This window comes from Pogonomyrmex barbatus, unplaced genomic scaffold (genome assembly GCF_055798465.1).
Source record: "Pogonomyrmex barbatus isolate J1 unplaced genomic scaffold, ASM5579846v1 scaffold11, whole genome shotgun sequence".
NCBI classification, from domain to species: domain Eukaryota; kingdom Metazoa; phylum Arthropoda; class Insecta; order Hymenoptera; family Formicidae; genus Pogonomyrmex; species Pogonomyrmex barbatus.
Window position 1 is genome coordinate 7,371,913 of NW_028297107.1, and position 27,461 is coordinate 7,399,373.

The window sequence follows — 27,461 nt, forward strand, 5'->3', positions numbered from 1 at the left end:
ATGACAAGTAGGCAATAAACAAACGGTATCAGATGGCAAATCATTAATAAAATCACACAATTCATATACTCTTTCTTCGAAAGATTCACCCTTAAAAGATATTTTTCTTTTTTCAAGAATCTCACAATCAGATTTGGTTAACAAACCAACACGAATTCTCGAGAGTAATTCATGGTAAGAGCCGTCTCCTTATTGGCGCATTGATCGTCAATTCGTCATAGTCAAATAAAGTTGTCCATAGATTAGTAGCATTTAAAGAACCAAGATATTTACAAATTTTTTCATCTGATAAATGTATAAAAGCAGGATCTTCATGTACGGGAGGTAATGGAAGCAAATAAAAGGATATGCTTTTGACCAAACCAATCATTACAGTCAGTAGTATTGAATATTTCAGATAGTCGTAAATGTATATATTAGGTGTACAAAAAAGTTCTGAGCTTTTTTTTGTAAAATTCAATCTTTATTCAAAAACAAACAAAAAAATATTAATCAGCGAAATATTCCCCGTTTGCATCAACGACCTTTTGCCATCTTTCGGGTAGCTTACGAATTCCTTGACGATAGAAGTTCACCGGCTTCGAAGCGATAAAGTCATCAATGCATTTTCGTATCTCTTCAAATCTCACGAAATGTGTATCAGCCAAATGATGCTGCAGCGACCGGAATAGGTAATAATCGGAAGGCGCCATGTCTGGGCTATACGCCGCGTGCGGGAGAAGTTCCCAGCCTAACGCAAAGATATGGTCCTGAGTCGCTTTCGCAATATGTGATCGAGCATTGTCATGAAGCAAGATCATTTTACGACGTGCCAGTCCTTGGCCAGTAAATGGCTTCTTTTCTTCTAATGCATCGCTCAAATTGGTCAATTGTTGTTGGTAGCGGCCGTGATTGTTTCACCCGGTTGTAACAACTCGTAATACAACACACCTTTCCAATCCCACCAGATACAGAGCAAAATCTTCTTGGCGTGGATTTTGGGCTTTGGCGTCGACGTCGAAGGTTGACCAGATTCAACCCATGATTTTCTACGTTTAGGGTTATCATAAAGAATCCACTTTTTATCGCCTGTAATAATTTTGTGCAGAAAATCTTTTTTCCGGAACTTTGAAAGCAAAGTGAGTGCAGTGTCACGCTGATGATTTTTGTTGTCTTCGGACAATTCATGCGGAACCCATCTGCCTTCCTTCTGAATCTTTCCCATCGTATGTAAACGTACGGAAATGGTTTGCTGCGTAACGCCAAGCTGTTCTGCAAGCTTCTTTTCAGTTTGCGCAGAGTTTATATCCAGCAGTGCTTGCAATTCGTCCGTTTCAATCTTTTGAGGACGTCCAGCACGCGGTTCATCTTCAAGACTGAAATCTCCTTGGCGAAATTTTTGATACCATCTTTTACATGTAATATGACTTACAACGTTCTCTCCATATGCAGCACAAATTGCAGTGGCTTCAGCAGCATTTTTCTTCAGATAAAACGCGAAGTGGATGGAAAATCGAATATGCTCTTTTGTTATTGCCATCGTGAACACTACTAATTTTTGAGGTTATGTGCATCAAACCCCAAACCGTATGGCATTTTAGAAGGCCAAATGTCAACGCTTTAAAACCGCAAAAGGGAGGGAAGATATATAAAATTTAAATTGTTATTTCGGTTGTATGAAATCTAAAGCTCAGAACTTTTTTGTACACCTAATACATTAAAATCAAATTTGATATCATTGATACTTCATCAATTATTATAAGAATAACATCTTCGAGATCGGCTCATATAATTTTCAAAACGTGGTCAAATAATTGTTTATATTTAGAAGTATGACCATGTTCAACAAGTAACTGCAGTAATCTGAAAATTGTCAAACCATCTATATTAAATGCTGTTATACCAGTGGGTGCTGTTATGGCAATATCTTTGTTAAGATTTTATCCAGCACTTAATTGTTTTAATCAGGAAACTCTCGTCCGTACCTCCTTCTCCACTAACATATAATTGTAGTAACAATTTTTTATCTGACATAATGATATTAATGACTCTATCAAATACCCTTCTTTGATCTACATTCAGTTTAGAAATCATTTCAGATATATCTATTTCCTGTTTATTCCCAAGATCTTTAAATCTTGCATCGCTTCACCAGCTTCAACATTTTGCACACTTATTGAGTTATCAAGATCATCTTGAGACACATTTTGTTTTGCTAAATTATTTAAATGTTCTTAAAGTAATTGTTTTGCAGTTTCAAATGCTTTTTGCAATTCCTCTAACTTTTCGTGATACTGCAATGCATTCACAAGATGTAATTTTACATTGTGAAATAATTCCGCATAAGTATCATATCCATTTTTAAGTTCTTCTATTTTCCGCCATGGTTTAAACATAAGAAGTAATGAGAAGAAATAATTTTCTGGCCGCGTTTTAACATCATATCAATAATGATTAATAAGCTATTCACGCTGTCGTCGTTTAAGATAACGATCATTAGTCATCTTAAAGAACTCAATTTTTTTTACTTTGTGATTTTATTTTCGTAATGTCAAACCACTGTGCAAATTCGTATAATGACATCGATTCTAATTCTTCTGGTCTCTCTGGATAATGATTATCTATTAAAGATGGATAAAATATATTTGTAGAATCTTTATCAAGAATTTTAATTTCCTTATAGCTTTTGACTTTCCTACATTGTATCTCTTAACATCTAACCATCTTTCTAACAGCCATATTTCAGTCCCATATAATGGAATATTCAGCAATGTATCAGTAGCTTCAAGAGCTCCACATTCCCTATTATTCATGAAGCGCAAAGCAATATTCCAAAGATAGCTCGCCAACGATTTGTTCTTATTATTTTTACTATCAAGGAAAGAATCAGATAATTCACATTTTCCTGCCTTATTCAAATACTTAGTAACATAATAAGTAAGATGATTAAATAAGTAAAGATGATTTTTCACCTATAAATTGTATATCCATGTTTCCTTCCCACGCAGTAAGGAATGGAATTATAATTATTTATACCAATTTCGGTATCGGTTCGAGAAAGGTCATAAAGCCTACTTTTATATTTTAATTGTTTCCTATCTGCTATTGAATTTATGACATCTGTCATAACAAATGTTTCCGTGACAGGACGCGGAAAACCGAAACGACATATATGAACAACTTTACGTCCTACCCTCTTAGAACGAAGATAATAATCGTTATGTTTGTGTTGTTGATATGTATTAACTCGTCTGTATAATAATGGTGAAATATTTTTATCCGGCAATTTACAAGTTATATGTTGTAAAATAAATGTAGACACTTCTTCTGGAGAAGATTTACTAATAATTGGTGTATTTTTAACCCAAAGTAATAAATGAAAATGTTGAATATCTCTACCTTGATATTCTCGTCGCCAAAAATAATGTATTATTTCTCCGATCGGATGATCTTTGGAACAAATAAAATCAAGCATTGCTCGAAACTTATTGTTGAGAAATCTCGATGTTGATACAGGATCTCTAACAATAAGAACACTGGTAGATAAAGAAGACTCATTAGACCATCCATTTACTTCACGAATATATTCGCCTAATTCATTCCACATATACTCGCTAGGACTCAATGTTAAAAACTACGTTGCAGGACCGTAATGTTGCGTCATACAATTTAAATCACTTCTTAGTTTACGCCAATATTGTTCCGTATTTCTTAAAGTAAAAAAAATAGTACTTAAATCAGATTCTAATAAATCTTTTTGCAATGTTTCTAACTATTCTAAAGCCGTGTAACGGTCTCGCAAATTAGTTATATTCAATTTATGATAAATACCACGATTTAATTGACGTATATTCGCATTATTTAGTAAATAAAATAAATATTGTTGGTTTAATCTATATTATGGATGTTTTGATTTTAAACGACATTTGATAAATTCATGATCATGAAGTTTAATTAGTCTAGTTTGATATTGTCCATTAATACCAAAGAGATATAAATCTGGAAAACACAACAGATCTAAATTTTTTTCACGGTTATCTAAAGGCAAATTTTGAATTTTTAACATTTGATATAAGTTGGTAACAGATTCGCGTGTTTTTTTTTCATATAAAGGATAAATGGTATATTGGACATAATAATCATCACTGTCATCAACAATCTGAGTCAATATTGTTTTGTACTAATTATTTAAGATAGTTTCTACGTTATCGTTCGTTTCTTCCATTGTACCTTTTAGACTCAATAATTTGTAATCGTCATTCAAAACAAATTCATCAATTGTTTTCTGATTCCTGCTTCCGCTTTGTTACGTCCGGCGGACTTCACGATTCGTCTCTCTTTTCGGAGCGAACGGGCGAACTCCGATACAGTATAAAAAATATCATTCTGTAAACTAAGATAATTTTTACTTTAGCTCCGTGGACGCCAGTCTGCCGAACACGTGAACCTCAGACCGTTGAGGGCTCGCTTTTCGAACTAACAAATAAACTATAAAACCCGATTGAATTGCAACTAAGCTAAGATAAGACTTGAACCATATGCCGAACGCAAAAAAATCCTTAGTGCACTGGCGACGACGGAAAATCATAAATCGCCCGAATAAGTATCTGTTTTCATGGGAGACTGCGTATTCGAATAGCCGCCTTCATGGCGTCGGTTATTTAATCCGCCGACCACTTATTCGACCACAAATATTTAGATAATGCCGTATGTTGATAAAGGCTCAGATTCATTACCTAATTATCATCCCTAAAAAATTCTCCTCGTACCAATCAAACTCTTTTTTCAAAATTCTGAACTATGATAGGCTAACTCCCTCCACATCCCTAATGACTCGCTAATTCCTATTCGTTAAAAACTCGCGAGATATTCTTAATTCCCGAACCGAAGCTCCATCCCGCGACAGTTTTTTACCAGGATCTTCCCCGGAGGAAACACACTTCGAAAACGCACCTCGCACTTGTTCTTTGACCGATAGTTTTTTTTCACGCACTTTGATCCGTTAGTTTTTTCGAGCAATCTTAAATCTGTTTTTTGGACATTCGTGTATCTGTCCGTCCGTCCGCATTCGCTTTTAACTTTGTCTGGTTAAACTTTGTCGGTTCTCGCCGAAGTAATCGCAGATTCAGTATTAATATCGAGTCTTTTTTAAATATTAATATCGAGACGGATGAATATTTATTTTTTTTTGTGTTCAATTATGATGTTTGTTGTTCAATTATGATGTTTTGTGTTCAATAATGAATATTTATTTTTTTTTTGTGTTCAATTATTTATACTGTAAAAACCGGACATGGCCCTAAATATTTTAACGTAAAGTTTTACCCCGAACTGCCATGCCCGACGATCTCCACACTTTTGTAACACCTGCGTGCTACACTTACATGCAATTTTTTTTCCATTCTCATGCGCCCATTCGAAATGATATTAACGTTATCATTATCTACCGAGTAATCACTATGCGTACCATTTCTCCTTTATGTTAAGTATTTGCTTTTTAATTTTGTACTTTATTCGTTACTTTAGTTAATTAAATGATTACTTTAATGATAAATCAATTTATTCATTAATAATTAACCTTCTCGTCACGCTCGTTCCCGCCCGCTCTCGGGGATCCCATATGGTCTTATCTCAGGCAAAAGAGATTAAATTCTCTTGCCTAAATTAACGACGGATCGACGGACGTACGTCACGCAGTCGGAGTCATAGCGTCTTTTTGATGTTGACCCGTATCAGTTGACCTGTACGGTGCGTTCGACTCGAAGGCACGCTCCAGAGCCACTTGCGAGAGGATATTCGATGCGTCCTTCCTTGCCCCATCCTTTCGACCTTTAATTAATAATTCCGGGATCTGGACGTAATACTATATTTGAAAGTCTGGATTATTCAATTTCTCTAAATAATAATGTGTCGTGAGTTTTTGGTAGTATAATATGATGATAAAGAGGATTATTATGCTTTAACCATATTAAAGCATCAAATACTTTTTTAACATTTATTATTTCTTAAATTTCTTCCAAATAATCTTAGAGTTTGTCAGAATACTTCTAACTTCTAAAATGTATAATTCATGATTTATATTTATTGGATCGGTATCCTTATATAATTTGTTTTACATTTCTTGTAAAGGAAGTGATAAATGAAAAGTTGTACCTTTTACTTTTTGTATCATTTGCCTTTGAGGCAATTTTTTGTTAATAACAGTTCCCATTTTAACAATAGTTTGAAATGCTTTAGCTCTTTGTATGAGAATTTTTTCGAAAATTCTCTTCTTTCTTTTTGTGTTAAGAGATGCTATTATTTCAGGTACATCATGAACAATGATATTATTTAAAACGCAATATGTAGGCATTAACCCATTACGAAATTTGCGTTTACAATAATCGCATATATACTGTGAATTAATATTTTGTTCCTTTATATATGTCATTAAATTTCTCTTAAACTGGAATATTTATTTGTGCTTTAAACTTATTAATTTCGACTACATTTCTTTTGTAACAAAGTCTCTCACATGATACACAAACATATCGAGGAGTGTCCATGGAGCGCTTAGTTAAAGCTTTAAACGCGTTTTTATATTTATAAATAATATTTTCATCACTCAAAGTAATATCGGTATACTGATGTCTGTATATACAATATACTGTTTCTTGTGCCAAAGTTATAATTTGATTTAATGTATTTAAATCAGCATGATGTTAAAGCTTTCTCTAAATTTAATATTTTTTTCATAGAAATTTGTCATTTGATAAACTAACCGTTTAAAATATCTGACCAATGAGGTGATAACAATTGAACAGGAAGAAACATCGCTTTGCAAAGAGTTGTATCAATGTAACAAATATGTGTGTGACCCAATTTTTATTTGTATTTGAATTCTTTTTTATTGTACATTTATGAATTTTCTGTAATAATTCCGGTATTCTCTTGAAAGTACATGTACTTATCATTCGGAGGAATATTTCATAACGATCAATTAGAATTGGATCATGAATTTTACATAATTCGTTACATAATCATGATTTTTTTGTTTGTCCTTTTATTAAAGGTAATACATTTGTATTTTGATCTTTGAATTCCGGAGATTATGATAAAGTAATATTACGATATATAGAATCGATAAAATAATTTTCAGACGAAGTTGTATGTCTCGATTTGCCACAAAATGCACCTAATTTATCACTAATTGTTTTACATTTAATAGCAAGACTCAAGCATACTTTTGATTTCTTTTTTAATAAAACTAATATTTTATACATATTGCGAACATAACTGTCTCGAATATGCATACATCAACGTACGATTTTTTTGGCTTCTAACCGTTTTTCAATATGATTTTTAATATCAAGTTTGTTATAAATCTCCTCAATAGCTTTAGGATTATGAAACTTAATGTTATTTTGTGACCAAAACTTTTCATACTTTTTAATAATATTTTTAACAATATCGCGATTATTATTTTTAACAAAAGTGGATTTCAATTTCTTTTTTTCATAATATCGTTTATTATATAACCATTTCCGATCATATTTACTTCTTTTATTCTATTAATTTACTTCTTTTTATTTATTTTGTTCATGCTGAATTTTTTAAATAATGTATTCGCTTTTTTGCGCGATTATTTTCTAAATTTCTTTTGTATCAAAGCACTTGTTTAGCATGATTATTTTTTAAATCTCTTTTGTATCGAACTTGTTTAACACGATTATTTTCTAAGTTCTGCTCGTATCGATGACGTTTTACCATTCTTTCTCTCTCGCTCGCGTGTGACCAACTGGTTCTCGCTCTCTTTCTTGCTCGCGTGTGTACTGCCTCTCTTTCTTGCGTGTGATCCGTCACTTTCTCTCGCTCGCACGAGGTCGGTCATGTGATTCTCTCTCGCTTGCGAGCGGTTTATCCGCGATCAGCGTGTCTCCTTCGCGTCCGTGTCTGTTCCGTTCCGTCCCGTCTTATTCTGTGCTTTATCCGCGTTTTGCGCCATTATCAAAGTTCCGCGTCTCGTTCTCTGCGTTTTCTTTCGTGTACGCTCTGTTTTACCCGCGTCCGCGTTGCGTTTTCATTCGCGTTGCGTCTTGTCATTCGTCTGCGTCGCGTCTTTTTAGTTTTTACTCTGCGTTCTGCGTGCGGTAGCTGCCCGCGATCTCCTGCGTATATCTTATACAAGACACCCTTCATACAAAGCAATCGGCGGCTCGGCCATCGAGTCTCCAGTCCTAGTGATGGAATAGTAAGCATTATCTTCAAAATCAGGCCGAAAAGTGCAACTGTTTTTTCTTAATAATTGGTGTATAAACATATAAAGATATTTAATATTTGTTTTCTATAATATTTTAATATTACTGTATGTCAACTTATATATTGACATCTAAGACATGTTGTAATATTTCGTCATAGAATTGATATTTTGTGATGTTTCTATATTAATCATGCGTATGTGATATATAAATATATAAATATATTTTATACAAGCAGAAATAATTTCTCAATACAATTATAATTGCATATCAATATTTTTACGTGTTAACAATTTTCGTTGTTAAAACGACCCTTATGACACTTTTACTACTTGTTATATCATCATGTCTGAACGCACGAAATCAGCTCTCTGATTATCAGTTTTAATCGCTAATTTAAAGCTGTTATAGCTTCGACATTTTCATATTAGAATTTTCGTCTCATTTTTACGAATAAGTCAAATATTTCAGTCGATAGTTATGGAATACCGTATATACTGAGCCTTATTATTTGTAAATAAAATAAATAATACAAATATATGTTTATATATCCATATACTACGTTAAGCAATGTATTACAAATTAAATCATCATCTCTCTTTCTTTCTTCCTCTCTCTCTCTCTCTCTCTCTCTCTCTCTCTCTCTCTCTCTTTCTCTCTCTCTCTCTCTCTCTCTCTTTGTGACAATAAAAAATCTCTGTGAAAGTAAAAATTTCTTCATATAAAACCGTATATACACATATGTTCCAGACCTAACGCACCATTTGCTAATGGGAAATTCCTGAAATCATTCACATACCAAAATTTTAATTTACATACAAAAATTCTAATAATATTAAAATGTTGAGCCTACAATAGTTTTCAAATAGGAAACGTTTAAAAGTATTCAGTGAGATTGTCCATTATTCGCGCGTTCATATCCGTTGCATTATTGTAGGTTCAACATTTTAGTATTAGAATTTTCATCTCTAAATGATTTCAGGAATCTATTGTAATTTTTCCTCTTGCATTTTTAAATAAAAATTATATAAAAAGTTAAATAAAAGTAGTAAAAGTTAAATAAAAATTATCAATGTTGAAAAGAAACACAAATGATACTCTAAAAGAATCTATAATATGTCTGTATAAATAAAACTCTGAATTAATGATTAAAATATCAATTTAACTTCTTCGTAACTGTCGTAATTGTTCAACTAATTAAGTAATTTTTTATTTTATGATTTTTATGATATGTAAACAGATATGTAAACAGATAAAACAGATAATCTGAGAATATCTTTTTATTATTTCAGGCTTATGTCATCTACAATTATACTTATATACATATTAATAAAACAAAATTAATTGAACGGCAAAGAATAAAGTTAAAAAGAATAAGAAACTAAGTTGAAATGTTAATTAACATTATTATTAATATTAACACTATTATGAAAAAAAAAGATATTTATTTATTTTAATGTTTCTTTCTCTTGCAGGTTTAAATGTAAAAGTTATCAAAAGAGATATAAATGATCCCATAAATAGATCTAATATGTGTGTATAAATGTAACTCCAAATTAATTATAAGATTAATAAAATTATGGCTTTAGATGAGTAATATTAAAAATATTCAGGAAAATCTTATCATTTTATTACATAAACATTTCAATTTGACTTCAGATTCTTCGTAACTATCTTTGTAGTTGTTCAATTTTTTATTTTATATTTTTTATGAAAAATATGTAAATTTTATTTTTACTTCAGGCTTAGGTTATCTAGATTCATACTCATATATATATTCGCAAAATATAAAATAACTAACTTTATCTAAGTGTTGTGAAAAAAATGCTAATCAATTAATTTAATAGCAAAGAACAAAGTTAAGAAGAATAAGAAGAAGAAGAAGTTGAAATGTTAATATGTTTATATTTGAATATTGGAATGTTAACATATTATCAAGTTTTACATAAACGCTTCAACTAGACTTCTGATTTTTTGTAACTGTCTTTGTAGTCATTCAATCAATGTTTCATGAGAAACAATCCGAACAAAGTTCACTAAACATGAGATTGGTTTTCTTTTTTTTAATTGGTTAATTCCAATCTAATCTCAAGCTCAATCTCTAGTTTGATACCGGCTTAAAAGGACCTAATATGTGTGAGTGATTTTCATAATAAAAGAGACGATACCCTAAAAGGAGCTAATATGTGTGAATTAATGAAATTTATGAAGTTGAAATGTTTATGCAAAATGATAATGTTAACATTAAAATTTTAACTTCTTATTCTTCTGAACATTGTCATTCAATTAATAATTAATTAATTTTAGGATTTTTTCCAAACCACAATTAGACAAAGCTAGTTATTTTATAATATTATATAGATATGTATATATGAATATGAATCTAAATAACATCAAATTGAAATATTCATATAATAAATTGTGAGAAATTTCGCGTGTCGTACGCGGTGTTTGCGTAATTTATCAAAAATGATACCGATTATTATCATTAGGCAGTTTTAGTTTTTATTTTTACCATACTGAGCGCTAGTTCCCTTCTTCACCTTCTTCTACCTTTTTCGCTGTATGCACTGCGCTCGCCACTAAAAATCTACGTTCTGTTAATTTCTTTTTATTGTGTTACTTACGTTAAATAAATAAATAAATAGCTCACAGGTTATAGGCCCAGATTACATGGCCAGTAATTCATTGTAAAATTAACGTGATTAAAGTGATTATAAGGAACAATAGCTGCTACAAACACAATGAACAACAATCCCGAAAAACTAACCGAAGACAATTTCGCCTCATGGAAATAGCAAATGAAGAATATCCTGATATACAATGAACTGTGATACATCAGCGGTACAAAAGTGAAAAGAGATGAAAATGATCTCGAATGGTTAGCAAAAGACGAGAAAGCACTCGCCTTGATTGTATTGAGCGTATCAAAAAGCCAAATCAGCCATATTAAAAAGGCAAAAACAGCGAAGGAAGCTTGGGATCAACTAACAAAAATCTATCTATCAAAAGGTCCTGTAAGATGAGCAACATTGTAAAGAAACAGTTATACAGAATATAACAGTTATACAGAATATAAACAGTTATACAAAATGAAGAAGAAATCGGGTGTTGCTATGTTAACGTATGTAAGTGATTTTACAACAAAAGCAGAACAATTGGAAGAGGCTGGTATTATCGTTCCAGTGGATCTATTGTCGATAATGCTGCTCGGATCGTTACCCTCGGAATATGAAAATTTCTGTATTGCAATAGAATCTCGCGATGAAATACCAAACATCGAAGCGCTCAAATCAAAGTTGATAGAAGAGGAAGCACGGTAAAACGACAGAATGACACAAGTTGATACACACGACAATGCTTTAATCGCGAAAAATAAAGCCAATCGAAACACGGAATTTAACCTAAAACCTAACCTAACCTAACCTAACCTAAAAAAGGAATATTCAACGAACTTAAAAGACGTAAATTCGAAGGGAAGTGTTTTAAGTGTTTTAAGTGCAATAAATTTGGTCATCGAAGTCGTGATTGTAGATCGAAATCGAAGAGCCATACCTCAACGAAAACCGATGATGTTTTACCTGCAATATCGAAGTATCTAGATCGAATACATGATATTTAGATAGTGGAGCTACAAGTCATATGTGCAATAATAAAGAACGATTTTCCAAATTAGATGAAAGTATACACGGTGATGTTTATACTACTGCAGAACACAGTGTAAAATTGTATGGAACTGATGAGATCCCGATGAATGTTAAATTAAATCATCACAAATCTAACAAAATAAGACTGCAAAATGCTATTTACGTTCCAAATCTAAGAAATAATTTAATATCCGTGTCAAGCATGACAGAAAAAGGTTATACCGTGACATTCCGTAAAAATAAAGCTACAGTAAATAGGTTAGATGGTTCTGTAATAGCAACAGCTGTGAGGAATGGACAACTTTACGTAATGCGCGAAACTAAAGACCAAATTATGCAATCAACTCAAATCAAACGTGACGATCTAATAAAGTGGCATCAGCGATATGGTCATTTAAATTTGGACGACTTAAAGAAACTAACGACGAATAATATGGTTGCAGGCTTGTACATCAATTCGAATGTGAACAATGTAAATTGTGAAATCTGCCAAAAGTGCAAAATACATCAACTGTCATCAAAGGAGTACAAAGAAGACAAAAACAAATTTTAGAACTTCATTCCGACATTTATGGACCAATTGAAACAGAATCACTAGGTGGTACCAAATATTTTATAACATTTGTTGACGATTTTTCCAGATACACAGAGATCATAATGTTGAAAAGTCGTTCCGAGGTATTAAACGCTTTCAAGAATTATAAACGCAGAGTTGAAAAAGAAACGGGATATTATATCAAGAAACTGCGCACGGATAATGCCAAGGAATACAAGTTTAAGGACTTGAGTTCACAGACTTTCTTCAGCAGGAAGGAATTGGAAGACAGCTAAGCGTAGAATACACACCGCAACAGAATGGAGTAGCGGAATGAATAAATCGAACTTGTTGAGATGTCACGCTGTTTATTGTTACAGGCAAATTTACCTAAATCATTATGGGCAGAGATGGTCAATACAGCTGCATTCATTAGAAATCGATGTCCCACAAAAAAAGTGTAAAAGAACAAATTCCAATCGAAATATAGAACAAGGAAAAACCTTTTGTCGGATTCATGAAGATAATCGGTAGTAAAGTAATAGCTCTTGCGAAAGGCAGAAAACAAAGCAAATTCGAACCAAAAGGTAAGAAATACATCCTCGTTACTCCGTCGGTTACTCTAATGAATCGAAAGCTTACAGGTTGTGGCAACCAGGAAAAGAGTAATAAAATCTCGAGATGTACGTTTCATCGAAGAAGCAGGCGAACCGACAAAAAGGGCAGTTGAACTATCACTCATACAGTTAGACTTTAATCAAGATAAAGACTCAAGCGATAATTCAATTACTAATGAAGCAAGTGAAGATGAGGATCGCAACTACGAATCATTAGAAGACGAAAATCAAATCAACGACGATGAAGAAATAGAGCACAATCAAGAAGTACAAAATGAAAACGTACAAATCCAGCAACGAGAACCCGGACGTCCAAGTTATTATACATCAGAACAGGGAAGTCTGGAAGACCCAAAAAAGAATATAAAATGAAGTAGGCAAATTTGTCACTTGTATTAACATCCAATAAACGTTAAAGAAGTACTGAAAAGAAGTGATAAAGAATTATGACTGGACGCAATGGAAACAGAGCAGGACGCTCATCAAAAATGAAACATGGACCTTAGTACCACGACCAATAAATAAAAAGATATTGTCAAATCGATGGGTTTTTCGAATTAAGGAAACACAAGAAGGCAAAATTGATCGATATAAAGCAAGATTAGTCGCAAGAGGATGTACACAAAAAGAAGGAGTGGATTACGAAGTGTTCGCTCCAGTGCGATATGAAAAAATACGAGCCTTGTTGGCTTGTGCAGTAAATGAAAGAATGCACGTTCACCAGATGGATGTAATATCTGTATACGTCCAAGGAAGCCTACATGACGAAATTTATATGGAACAGCCAGAATCGTTCGTCAGAGAAGGTGACGAAGACAAAGTTTATTTATTAAAGAAACCACTCTACGGTTTAAAACAAGCTGGGAGAGAATGATACAAACGACTCAATGATTATTTAACTAAAATAGAAGCTCTAAATGATGCATCGAATTCGTGTACATATATCTATGGAGAAGGCGATCAAGTTGTTATATTGATAGTCTATGTCGACGATTTAATGTTGGCATCTAAAAACATCACAAAATTGATGAAACCGAAGAATAAACTCAAATCTGAGTTTTATATTAATGATCTTGATCCGTTGAATCAAATTCTAGAAATAAGTGTCGAAAGAGAAGGAGCAACGGGGAAAATTATATTGAATCAGCGAAAATATATCAACGAAATAATTAATTCGATTCGACAGAATGACAGAATCGAAAACAGTATCAACCCCGTGCGATATCAGTAAAAAATTAATGGAAAAAGAAGAACAAACTACCGAAGGAGAAATGAAGAATAGACCCTATAAAGAACTCGTAGGAAGTCTCATTTATTTATCGAATGCAACGAGACCGGCGAGACATCACACAATGCCACAAATGTATTAAGCAGATTCTATTCGGATCCTAGAAAAAAGCACTAGATAGCTGCAAAACGTATAGTTTAATACTGAAAAGGACAATCAACTATAGTATTGTATACGAAAGGAATGGAAGTGAATACAAACCTACGTTGATTCAGACTGAGCAAGTGACGTTAGCGATAGAAAATCTTGTTCAGGCTATGTCACAATGCTTGCAGGAGGAACCTATAAGTTGGAAAGAAGTAAAAATCTGTCGCACTCTCAATCATGGAGGCCGGATATGTGGCACTCTCCGAAACCGTAAAGGAATTGATTTTTATTAAAAGACTAAGATTTATGCGATTCAACAAATACGCGAAAGACCCCACAATAGTAAATTGTGATAATCAAAGTGCGACTTATGTGTAAGAATCCCGTATTTCATAATCGTAGTAAACACGTGGATATTCGGTATCATTATGCTAGAGAGCAAGTCGAAAAAGGGAATATTGAAAGATATTTAAGATCAGAAGAAATGATAGTCGATGTATTTACTAAAGCACTGTTAAAATTAAAGCATGAGAACTGTGTAAGATTTTTGAATTTATGTAATAATCCATTATAGTTTATTTTCAAATATGATTGCGTACGCTGATAGAGAGGCTGTGAGAAGTTTATCGTCGTACGCGGTGTTTGCGTAATTTACCAAAGATAGTACCGATTATTACCATTAGGCAATTTTAGTTTTTGTTTTTATCGTACTGAGCGCTAGTTTTCTTCTTCACCTTCTTTTACTTTTTTCGCTGTATGCATTGCGCTCGCCACTAAGAATCTACGTTCTGTTAATTCCTTTTTATTGTGTTACTCACATTAAATAAATAAATAGCTCACATAAATAAAAATAGTAACATTAATATTTTTATATTCATCTAAAGCCATATTTTAATTTTGCCCTTAATTTAGAAGATTTCAATCACCCATACATATCAAGTTCTTTTAGAGAGTATTGTTTATGTCTCTTTTAAACATTGTTTTCTTGTATACACATACTAGATCCTTTTAGGGTATTATTTAATATCTCTTTTGAACATTGATAATTTTTTGTAATTTTTATATTAACATTTCGACTTCTTCTGAACTTTATTCTTTGTCATTCAATAAATGATTAATTAATTTTAGCATTTTTTCCCTACTACTAGTTAGATAAAGCTAGTTATTTTATATTATATAAATATGTATATGAATATGATCTGGAAAATAAAAATATATAAATGTTACTATTTTATTACATTGAACATTTCAATTTGATTTTAGATTTTTTCAACTAATTAAGTAATTTCATTTTAGTTTATTTTTTTATTTCACTATTTTTATGTAAATATGTAATTACATGAAAATTATCAATGTTCAAAAGCGAAATAAATGATACCCTCAATGGAATTAATATGTGTGTAGAAATGAAACTCTAAATTAACGATGAGATTAATAAAATTATGATTTTAAATGAGTATAAAAATATATGAGTGTTATTTTATTACATGATTTCAATTCGACTTCGGATTCTTTCCAACTAATTAACTAATTTTAGTACTTCTTTTTACGATTTTTATGATCTAAGAATATTTTGTTATTACTTCAGGTTTATGTTATTTAGGTTCATACTCAAATACATATTCACAGGTTTATGTTATTTAGGTTCATACTCAAATATATATTCATATAATATACATATTCATATAATATAAAACAATTAGCTCTATCCAACTGGTGGGGAAATCTAGATAACAATTTAAATGTTCATATAAATGAGAACATTTACATATATTTTTATACTCATCTAAAGCCATATTTTAATGTTACCCTTAATTTAGAAGATTTCATTCACCCATACATACATCGAGTCCTTTTAGAGTATCGTTTATGGCTCTTTTAAACATTGTTTTCTTGTACATACATACTAGATCCTTTTAGGGTATTATTAGGGTATTATCTCTTTTGAACATTGATAATTTTTATTTAAACCTGCAAGAAGAAGAAACATTATAAAAGAATTACAAAATTTATCAATTAATTACACAACTACAGAAACAGTTACAAAGAATTAAAAGCCAAGTTGAAACATTTAAAATGGTAATGTTAATATTAATTAATAATAACATTTCAACTTGGTTTCCTATTCTTCTGAACTTATTTTTTGTCATTCAATTAATAATTAATTAATTTTAACATTTTTTCCCAACTACAGTTAAATAAAGCTAGTTATTTTATATTATATAAATATATATATAAATATGATCCAGAAACATCAAATTGAAATGTTCATATAATAAAATGATAACATATTTGTATACTCATCTAAAGACATATTTTAATTTCATTCTTAATTTAGACGATTTCATTCACTCATACATATCAGGCTTTTTTAGAGCATCGTTTATGTCTCTTTTAAATATCGTTTTTTCTTATACACACATACTAAATCTTTTTAGGGTATTATTTAACATCTCTTTTGAATATTGATAACTTTCATGTAACTTTTATTTAAAAAATGCTAAAATTAATTAATCATTAATTGAACGACAAAGAATAAAGTTCAAAAGAATAGAAAGTTGAAATATTAATATTAACATTATCATTTTACATAAAGTATTTTTCAACTTGGCTTTAGATTCTTTGTAATTGTTTTTATAGTCGTGTAATAATTGATTAATAAATTTAATAATTCTTTCATTTCAATGTTATCAATGTTGAAAAGAGACATAAATGATATTCTAAAAGGACCTAATATGTCTACAAATGAAACAATTAATGATGAAATTAAAATTATGACTTTAGATGAGTATAAAAATATAACAATGTTACCATTTTATTACATGAACATTTCAATTTAACTTCAGATTCGTAACTGTCTTTGTAGTTGTTCAATTAATTAACTAATTTTAGTATTTTTTTCACGATTTTTATGAAAATATGTAAACATTAATTGAATTTATTTATTATATATGTTCTTAAATAAAAAAATTTTTATCTTGCAATCTTCGGCTCTCTTTCTCTTCCTCTATCTCTCTCTCTCTCTCTCTCTCTCTCTCTCTCTCTCTCTCTTTCCCTCTCTTTCTTTCCGTCTCACTGTCTGATTATATTAAGAATACTAAAATATCACGGTAAACAAATCGCATTAATATTTACTTATAAGACACTGATCTATGTCAATGAATTTTTTAATACATTCAATATTACAATCGATATGATCGCATGCATCAGCGACTCCCTGTGGCGTAATACTTATATAATGCAATAAAAAATGGTGATAATAGGAATCATAAGTCCCTGTTTACAATAGATGATTTAAGTCTCAAGCCATAAGAAATTGACCAATTACAATCGACGGTGAAAAGAATAATTGACTATGATTAATCAGTTTCTCAAAGCTTAAATCATACATTGTAGACCGGAACTAATAGCTTCTGCACACAAAACGCAGCAACGCTTGCAGAAGTCTCCATAATAGCCAACCAATATCACTTTCTATAAGAGCAAAAGAACGATTGGCTATCGCTGTCAACTTCCGCTGCGTAGCAAGCATTGCCGCGTCCTGCATATGATATGAGAGTGACAGCGCTGTTTGATTTTTATTTGTTTCTAAAATGGAAATCAAAGAAAACGTAAGTAATCTTATATTCATATTTTTGTATTATAGATAAGTTTTTTATTTCATCGATTAATAAATCGCATTATACGCAAACATTATGCAATTAATCAATCAATGAATTAAAAAACTCGTCTTATCTTATATTCGTATAGTAGACTTAACACCCTAAATATTAATAATTTTTTAAAATATTTTAACTTTCATTTTAGAAATTTGATTTTTCGGCGGACGAAGCAGCGTTTTCCGCTGCAGTGCTCGCCGCCGCAGCAGTGATGCCAGAATGCCAGTGATGCCAGAATGCCCACGCTAGCAACACGCAACCATAGTGAAAAAGATGACTCACACAAGCGCAAACCGCGTACGTGTGAGCTTGGCGCTTCGGCTGGCTTCAGATAGCAGAAGAGGACAGATATACTGTTTTCTGTCTCTTTCCTTCTTATCGAGCCGGGATGAAGATCGGGCGGTACGCGATCGATTTTCGCTTCTTGCTATACCTTAAATGTTCTTTCTAGCCTTTCTATATGAGACATATTATCTATTATATATCTATTATATAATATATTTATGATTAAAATACGTATATAAATTACTTAAAATTTTTAATCCACATAAAATGCATTTTAAATCGATAATTTGAAAGAAGGAATATCCGTGTGAAGACAAAAAGGAAAAATCATACATTTTATTGAGAAATGTATCGATTTTCCAACACATGATTAAAAATAATGAAAAATACTATAGAAATTTTAAATATTTAAAAAATATGTCATATAATAATATTTAACTTTAGTTTCTATACATATACATTTACAATACCATTACGATACATAAACGTATATACGGACCACATATATACGTTTGTGTCGTTGTCAAACAATACTGAATGGTGATTTTCCACACCACCTATATATGAGATACTATCAATGGCGTAAGATTTTTTTAATGTGGATCTGGATCTTCGTCTGTAGCCATATCATACCACATTATATTGTATAATATATACTATACTATTGTCGCGTTCGCGGCGTTACTTCCCGAGATCGCGATACTCGGCGGAGGGCTTTCGGAAAGGAAGAACACTGTTTAAGGAAAAACTCGCTCTTTATTAAACCAACGGTACAGAAATGCGTCCGGCCACCGCGGAATCTGGCCGTTAAATCTGTATAACAGTCGGAGAACGACGCGTTGCCAAGGATCCTCTATTCAAACTCTTATCGATTGATATTGATTAATTTCAGCAGCGCCGAACGGAACACCGCACGGCCGCAACACTGCCCCCCTCTTCATAAAATTGTCGTCCCGACAATTCTTCCTCTTTCAAGAACTTCTTCTTGGAAAAGACTTCTGGGCTCCTGGCGACTTCCTGCCCTACCCTGGGCTGCTGCCTCAGGTTACCGGGCGCTGCTACTTCTAATCCCAGTCTCTACTCTTAAGAAGAATCTTGTTCTTGAAATTTTCGCGCGTTTCACTTTTGACTCTTCGTCTTGAGCTTTGCGCACTTTTCTCTTCCATTTTTCGGGCAAAGTGGGGGTAATCATCGTGGATCCTTACGTCTTTCTAAAAGACACACTAAGCCCCTGCCTCGGCATTCGCCCATCGTCCCCCGGAAAAACCACGACTCGGAAAACCGGGGACGAGGCAGACTTCTTTTCAGTTTGAAGCACGAGCTTGAAGATCTTGTTTGAAGATCTTGGTGCTCAGGCTCGAGGATCTCCCCACGACGCTTCTCACGACGGAAGGAAGCTTAAAGAAAGATAAAACAGAACATAGTAACTCAAAACAATTAACAAGAAATAAAAGTAATGTCAAAATTAGAAAACCAGGCCCCGAAAACCTCTACTTAAAATTCTTCCCTTTCTCTAAACGGGGCTAACCTGTCGACATGCACAACCTTGCTTTTCCGACCACCTGAACGAGAAATACAGAAAACTACATCACTAATTTTCTTAATTATTTCAAAAGGCACCTCCCAATCGTTCTGTAGTTTGGGAGATCTACTCTTCTTACGATGAGGATTAAATAACCAAACCTTCTGTCCTTCCTCAAAAACGGGATGCCTAGCCTTTCGATCATAGCGGCATTTGATCTTCAAAGACCTTGATTCTAATCTCTCTCTTACTCTCTGATGAATTTCATCCAGTTTCTGCCGCAAATTCCGAACGTACTCCTCCGCTGACTCGGAAAAACCATAACTGGGAGGAGTACCTCTTAGCAAATCCATCGACAAGGTAAGATCTCTTCCGCAAAACAATTCTGAAGGAGTTACGCCTGTAGCCTCATGTTTAGAGGTCCTATAGGCAAGAAGAAACATGGGAATCCAACGATCCCAATCCTTTTGATTCTTTTCAACAAACTTTGACAAATACTGTAAAATTGTTTGATGTTGTCTTTTAACTTGACCAGACTGAGGATGAAGAGCGGTCGTCCTCGTTTTCCTAATTCGCAAAATTCTCATCAATTCTTGAAAGAGTTGTGATTCAAAATTCCTTCCCTGATCAGTATGAAGTTCCAACGGGACCCCATATCTAGAAACAACCTGATTAACAAAAATTTCTGCTACCGTAGTAGCTCTCATATTTTTCAAAGGAAAAGCCTCTACCCATTTAGTAAAACAATCAACAACAACTAGGAGATATTTATTGCCTGAAGAAGAAACAGATAAGGGGCCTAAAATATCCATCTGAATCCTCTCAAAAGGAGCTCCCGAATTAAAGATCTACAAAGGAGATTTCCCCTTATCTGCAGCACTCGTCTTCGCAATACAAATCTTACAGGTTCTGCACCATTCCTCAACATCCTTCTTACAGGTTGCCCAATAAAAACGCTTCCGGATCTTTTCCAGCGTTTTATTGATCCCAAAATGCCCTCCGGAAGGAGTATCATGAGCTTTTTCTAAAATCTGCTTCACTTTGCTTCGCGGGACCATCAACTGAAGAAAACTGTTTTTCAAATTAGGAGCCTCCCATCTCTTATGCAAAATCCCATTTTGGACTTCCAAGGCATGCCATTGATGCCAATAGATCTTGGCTGACAATCCTTTCGAAGAAACTTCCTCCCAAGAAGATCGCAAATCATTTTCTTTGGCAAGTAAAAACATTGTCAGTTCCTGATCCTCTATTTGGGCCCTTCGCCAATCCTCAGAAGAATCCTCACGCAAAACAATACGAGCAACTACTTTATCCTCAAAAAGCCCTCTCTGAACTTCCACTTTAGAACAGAATCTACATTTTTCTTCTACACAAGGGCATCTCGAAAGACCATCGGCATTACTGTGTATAATCCCCTTTCGATGAGCAATATCAAAATCGTATTGTTGTAACCTTTCCATCCAGCAAGCCAATTGTCCCTCCAAGTCTTTGAAGGACATCAACCATCTCAAAGAAGCATGATCAGTTCGAATAGAGAAACTCTTTCCGTACAAATAATGATGAAAATGTTTCATCAAATCTACCAAAGCTAATAACTCTCTTCTTGTTGTGCAATAATTCCGCTCAGGTTTGTTCAAAACCCGACTATAATAAGCAATGACCCTCTCATAGCCATCCTGAACTTGTGAAAGTACCGCCCCTATTCCAAAACCTGAAGCATCCATATCCAAAATCATCTTTCCTTCCCCCTTCGGAAAGGAAAGAAGAGGTGCAGACGTTAATGCCTGTTTTAACCTCAAAAATGCTTCTTGACATTGCTCAGTCCATTCAAATTTAATCAAATTCTCAGTTAACTTAAACAGAGGCTTCGCAATTGAAGAAAATCCCTTAACAAACTTCCGATAATAAGAGCAAAATCCAAGAAAACTTCGGACCTGTTTCTTATTCTGAGGAAAGGCCACTCAGTGACCGCTTCAGTCTTCTCAGGACCCGTAGCGATCCCGGCAGAAGAAACAACATGACCCAAATATTTTACTTGTCTCCTAAATAAATCACATTTCTTTGGATTAATACTAAGTTTCGCAGCACGAAATCTCAGAAGAACCTCTCTTAAATTCTCTTTCATTTTTTCAAAGGTTTTGCCAAATACTATCACATCATCTAAATAAACCAGGCAAATTTTCGAAACTAAACCCCGAAGCACCCGTTCCATAAGACGTTCAAAGGTAGCCGGGACATTACACAGACCAAAAGGCAACAAATTGCCAAAGTCCATTCCCCACAGAAAAAGCAGTCTTTTCCCTATCTTCGGGACGAATTTTCAGTTGCCAATAACCACTCTTCAAATCCAGAGTAGAAAACCAGGCATTTCCCGATAATTGATCAAGAAGATCGTCAATCCTTGGTAGCGGATAAGAATCTTTTTTCGTAACCACATTTAATTTCCGAAAATCAATGCAAAATCTAAGAGATCCATCTTTCTTCTTTACCAAAACTGCTGGAGAAACCCAAGGGCTTGAAGATTCTTCAATTACCTCTTGTTCTTTCATGTCTTCCATAATATTTTCAACTTCTGAACTCATATGAATTGGAATTCTCCTAGGAGCCTGTTTGATAGGACAAGAATCCATTAATTCAATTTTATGTTGAAGAACTTCACACTTTCCTGCAACAGCTCCGAAAACACATCACGAAATTCTCGCAACAATGTAGCGAAAACTATTCTCTGATCTTCCTCCAACTCTCGGGAATTATTATTAAAGAATTCTTCCAACTCCGCGGGCACAGCTTCGTCCTCTTGCTTAATCCGACGACAAAACTCTTCCCTATGACCTCCACGGAGAAAAGATTCTATTACAGTTTGCATCCCTATTCGTGAAAAGAAATCCCCGCCCAAAATACAATCCTCTCCAATATCGGCAACGAAAATCGGTAACTCTAAATTAAATCTTTCTAACTTTATCTTAGCGAACATTTTAAAACTGATCGGGACCCTTTCCCCCGTAGGATATCTCAAATTTTCTTCCTTTGTTGAAAAACGCTCCCCTTTTCTCTCTATAAATTTACTACTCACCAAGGTCACGTTGGAGTTCGTATCCAATTTAAAAAAACAGTTTCTCCCATTAAGAGAGCCTTGGAAAACAAAATTTCCTGATTTTTCACACCCTCTCTCAAAACGCCTACAAACACCCGGGGCATTTCTTCTATTTGTCGAGCCCGCCCCAGAAAGTTCGACAAAACCTATTTTCCCTGCTGTGAAACAGAAAGTGATGGACACTCGGAACGGAAGTGCCCTTGTTTTCCGCACTGCCAACATTCCTTTTTCTCTTGAATTTTAAAATTCTTCTTTTTCTTAAAATTTAAACCCCTCGTTCCACGAGATTCTACTTTGAACCCGTTTAAATCAGGATTGCTCTTATAATTCAAGCAATCTTTAATCTCTTTAAAATCAAAATTTCTCCGCTCTTTTAAACAATTCTCCCTAATAATTTTAATAGCCAAAGCTCTTTCTACCGCGGCCCTCAAAGATGTTAACCCTTCTAGCTGCAATGTCTGTTTAACATTCACATCAGACAATGCAATTACAAATTGAAAACAAGCAATTTTGTCACGAACTCCGGGAGAACATTCAGGATAAGCTAATCGAGATAAACGCTCGATATCCGAGCCTAATGCAGCTAAATCTTCTCCGAATCTCTGTTTTCGATTCGTAAATTGATAATAATAATTTTGCGAGAATAAATTTTCTCCAGAACGTAGCTCTAAACGCGCGACCAAATTTTCAAATTGAGAGTTCTCAAAATCCGTGTCCCCTTCCAAAATCGCACGCGCTTTTCCTCGGAGACATGACGCTAATACGACAGCCTTCTCCGCGTTTCCCAAATTATTCGCCCGCGCAATTAAATTAAACTGCGTAAGATATTCGCGCAACGGAACACTACCGTCGTAAGTATCGGGCTTAAGTTTCGAGTCGGAACTAAAATTTGAAAAAGGAAATGATGGCCTGATATCGGACGTTGCGAAATCTCTTCCTGCGGACCGGGCATTGAAAATGTTTCCGTCTCTCGACGAGCGCGCTCCTCCCTCAGAGAGCGAAGCTCCTCCGGCGTTAAGCGAAGAATCTCCTCCAAGTTTGGAGACGCCTCCGACCCTTCCGCTCGAGTACAGGCCCTTTTTCTCGCAGAGATCACTCTCCAACCTTTCGCTTCTTCCTGTCCAGTCCTCGTCTCTTCTGTTTGTCGCTCCGCCATTATCTCTCTCACACACACACACACACACACACACACGAATCGAAAAATTCGATCCCGGAGGGGCCCCCAAAATTGTCGCGTTCGCGGCGTTACTTCTTGAGATCGCGATACTCGGCGGAGCGCTTTCGGAAAGGAAGAACACTGTTTAAGGAAAAACTCGCTCTTTATTAAACCAACGGTACAGAAACGCGTCCGGCCACCACGGAATCTGGCCGTCAAATCTGTATAACAGTCGGAGAACGACGCGTTGCCAAGGGCCGATCCTCTATTCAAACTCTTATCGATTGATATTGATTAATTTCAGCAGCGCCGAACGGAACACCGCACGGCCGCAACACTATTATATAATATACTCTATATGAAGGAAAAAAGGATAAAAGAAAAAATTTTTTAAATAATTATTCCCCAATTATATATTATTTTTTATTAATTTTTATTTTATTATTTTATTATTTATACAATAATATAATAATTTTTAATTAAAAAAATAATGTTTTATAATTGTGAGACCATTATGGCCCCACGCATTTCTTCCTCAGCCGCTAGGGCCGCCCCTGCCATCCCGCTGGTAATACCAGCGGGCGCGAAATCGGCTGCCTGCTCTTTTTGTATATTTGTTTGAAAAAGTAGACAGATAAGTAACAATGAATGATAATATAACATAATTAATAATATTTTAATGAAAAAGAATAAATAATAAAAATATACCATTTTCTCCGGGGGTGAAAGCTGCTGCTGCTGCTGTTGCTGCTCCTCCTACTTCTTTTTTATAAATTGTAATTGTTGATACAACAATTGTTGCCTCTCTTCTTGCAATTTTTATTGATGCAACAACTGTTGTATCAACTGTTGCAAATTTGCAGCATCTGCATTTATTTCTTCTATAATAAAAATAAAAATATATTATATAAGAGAAAGGAGAAGATAAAAATTAAATATTAAATTTTCTTAAGAAATACAAATAATAATAATTTGATTTACTTACGGGACATGATGATTATACGTTGATGATTATACGTTGTGTCACGGCAATGTTTCACAGAGAACTGAAGCATTCGGCATTATTTTATTTGTTTCGTACGCCGCGCATTTATTTTATCCGTTGTACTGCTACTGTTCACGGCACTTCTGTAAGATAATCTTGTTGTTCTTTGCGAGTCAACATATTTTCTTATATGTGTCTTGTAAAATCTTGGTATCCAAGAAGCTGAAGCAATTGTGATTATTCAAGTCCTGATGTAAGTCCTAATTATTTCAAATATCTATATTCATTTTTATATTTCTATATTATTTCTATTTATTTTTTTTATTCTTTATTTTTCCTTTTATTCATTCTTCTTTCATTCTTTGTTTCTATCTACTTTTTGTTATAAAAATGTGTGATGAATTAAGAAAAAAACTAAACGAAGCTTTTTAGAAGTTTGGCTTAGTGATGATAGAATTAAATCTTGGATACATAAAGTATCTTCTGATAATGGTTTTTATCATTGCGTCATATGTAATATTTCGTGCAATATACATGTTTTAAGACATGCGAATTCTGCGTGTCACAAAAATAATATTAAAGAAAATACTTTATTAAATAATATTGATATGAGTTCACGTAAAAATATATCATCAAAATATAAATTTAAAGCACAATGGCTAGAGATCGAATTATTTCAGCTATGGTTACGTGAAATTTCAAATGTCATTAATATATTTTTTTGCTTATTTTGTAATAAATCTATGATTGGTGATTTATCTCACGTTTATCGTCACGCAGAATCCGAAGCACATATAAAAATGTGTAAAGAAAAGAAGATAGAAACAATGAACATGGATGAAAATATAAACATGATGGATGACTCATTTTTGCCGTTTGAAGAGCAGAAAAAATCAGCAGAAATTCGATATGCCGCATTAATTGCTGATAAGAATATTTCGTATCAAACAGCAAAAGATCTTTAACTTTTTTCAACAAATAGGAAAAAATTTTAATGTGTTAAAAAGTATGAGTATGGATCGAACAAAACGTAAAACTATTATTTCGAATTGTGTCCCGTGTGTCGAGACAAACCGTGTGGTCAACAGCATTCAAAATATTAAATTTTTCATTTTTATTGATGAAACATCTGATATTTGTAATGAAAAATGGATGACGTTTCTTGTACGGTATGTTGATCCTGAAACGCTAGACATTCGCACGCAATTAATTAAATTAATTAATATTGATGCAAAAATAGTAGCGCGGAAAAATTATTTAATACTGTGGCAGTCACCGCCACTCTGGCCCAGCGACGAGCGCGCCGGCGCGCGCCGCCGCGCTGTCACGCACCGACACCGTGGGTCCGCGCACGGGAGTGACTCACGCTCGCCACGAGATGGCCAGCCGTTCGACCGTCTACTCGTGCGCGGAAAGCAGTGGGGCCCGCCCGCGCACGTGATTCACGCGCTCGCCACGAGATGGCCAACCGGTCAATCATCTACTCGTGCGCGGAAAGCAACATCACCGCTATATAAGAGCAGCTAGCACCATCGATCGACACTACCCCTCAGTGCGCACTGGAGCCCGTACACGGCTTAAGTAGCGCTGAGGTCCGACCGCTTGCGGTCAATTACACGGCTTTTTTTGCGGCTGGCGTTACCGATCACTAATAAGTCGTACTCTCCCCTCGGTGGCCGTTCACGCCATAGAGGGACTCCTCAACCCTCCGACGCGGCCGTGCACGCCGTGCCTCCTCTCGCCTGAGCTCTCCTCAGCGGCCGTACACGCCGTTGAGCGAGACTCCCGGCATCCCTGCCAAGAGGCAACTGAACGAGCAGCTGCCGCCAACACCGGAAGAAAGCCACGCCGCGGAGACGACGCAGGAGTACGCCATTCAAGGACATAGACTCCGCCACCACGTCGCAGCCGCCTCTACACCGCCGCCGACCTCGCAGCCGCATCCGCCCGTGCCCAAGCAGCTTGCTGGCCGCCATCACCGCGGGGAGGCCTACCCCCGCCGCCAGGACCAGCGCGGAGCAGACTTCCCGGCTGGGAGGACAGCGAGACTTCCAGGCACCGACGGCAAAATCGCGCCGGCCAGGGCCTGCGCCGCCAGCACAAAGGAGCGACCACCGCCCCATGGCCTCTGGGCGAGAACGACTAGTCGAGTTGTTCGGCGCCCTCTCGACATCCTCCTCATCCGCCGACAGCCACGCGTCCGGGTCAGCGTCACGGACACCACCGCGCCAGAGCGCAGCTCAGCGGACTTGCCCGCCTACGCCAGGCCGTAGCATCAACTTCCCGGCCCGTAGGGACGCACGCAGCGAGCCATCCACCCCGCAACGGGCGAGGATCTCGCCACAAATTGCGGCACATCGCTGCCCGCCT

General features: G+C 34.8%; 2 protein-coding genes, 2 long non-coding RNA genes and 2 pseudogenes across 4 annotated transcripts; 1 reads left to right on the forward strand and 5 right to left on the reverse strand.

Annotated features, from left to right (window-relative positions):
• Nucleotides 1-3,102: 3,102 nt before the first annotated feature.
• Nucleotides 3,103-5,381, reverse strand: LOC148937763 (uncharacterized; annotated as a pseudogene).
• Nucleotides 5,382-5,861: 480 nt separating this feature from the next.
• LOC148937764 (uncharacterized) lies at nucleotides 5,862-7,271 on the reverse strand (annotated as a pseudogene).
• Nucleotides 7,272-7,885: 614 nt separating this feature from the next.
• Nucleotides 7,886-18,610, forward strand: LOC112553070 (uncharacterized). The gene is made up of 3 exons (XR_003096942.2): nucleotides 7,886-8,209; nucleotides 17,787-18,001; nucleotides 18,198-18,610. It is a non-coding gene; the product is annotated as an uncharacterized LOC112553070 (long non-coding RNA).
• Nucleotides 16,021-17,779, reverse strand: LOC148937765 (uncharacterized). Its single transcript, XR_016137978.1, has 2 exons — nucleotides 17,526-17,779; nucleotides 16,021-16,361 (listed from the first exon to the last, which is right to left on the reverse strand). It is a non-coding gene; the product is annotated as an uncharacterized LOC148937765 (long non-coding RNA).
• Nucleotides 18,611-20,704: 2,094 nt separating the features above from the next.
• Nucleotides 20,705-21,355, reverse strand: LOC148937766 (uncharacterized). The gene has a single exon (XM_089071196.1). The coding sequence runs from the start codon at nucleotides 21,353-21,355 to the stop codon at nucleotides 20,705-20,707; it is 651 nt and encodes a 216-aa protein (XP_088927322.1).
• Nucleotides 21,356-23,026: 1,671 nt separating this feature from the next.
• On the reverse strand, nucleotides 23,027-24,106 carry LOC148937767 (uncharacterized). Its single transcript, XM_089071197.1, has 2 exons — nucleotides 24,006-24,106; nucleotides 23,027-23,832 (listed from the first exon to the last, which is right to left on the reverse strand). The coding sequence occupies exons 1-2, from the start codon at nucleotides 24,104-24,106 to the stop codon at nucleotides 23,097-23,099; spliced, it is 837 nt and encodes a 278-aa protein (XP_088927323.1). The 3' UTR covers nucleotides 23,027-23,096.
• Between the last annotated feature and the right edge of the window lie 3,355 nt (nucleotides 24,107-27,461).

Coding starts and splice junctions, on each gene's coding strand:
- LOC148937767 (XM_089071197.1), bottom strand. CDS start 24,106: ATGGCGGAGCGACAAACAGAAGAGACGAGGACTGGACAGGAAGAAGCG. Junction 23,833..24,005: donor GCCTGTACTCGAGCGGAAGG/GTCGGAGGCGTC, acceptor TTCAAATTTTAG/TTCCGACTCGAAACTTAAGC.
- LOC148937766 (XM_089071196.1), bottom strand. CDS start 21,355: ATGTCCTTCAAAGACTTGGAGGGACAATTGGCTTGCTGGATGGAAAGG.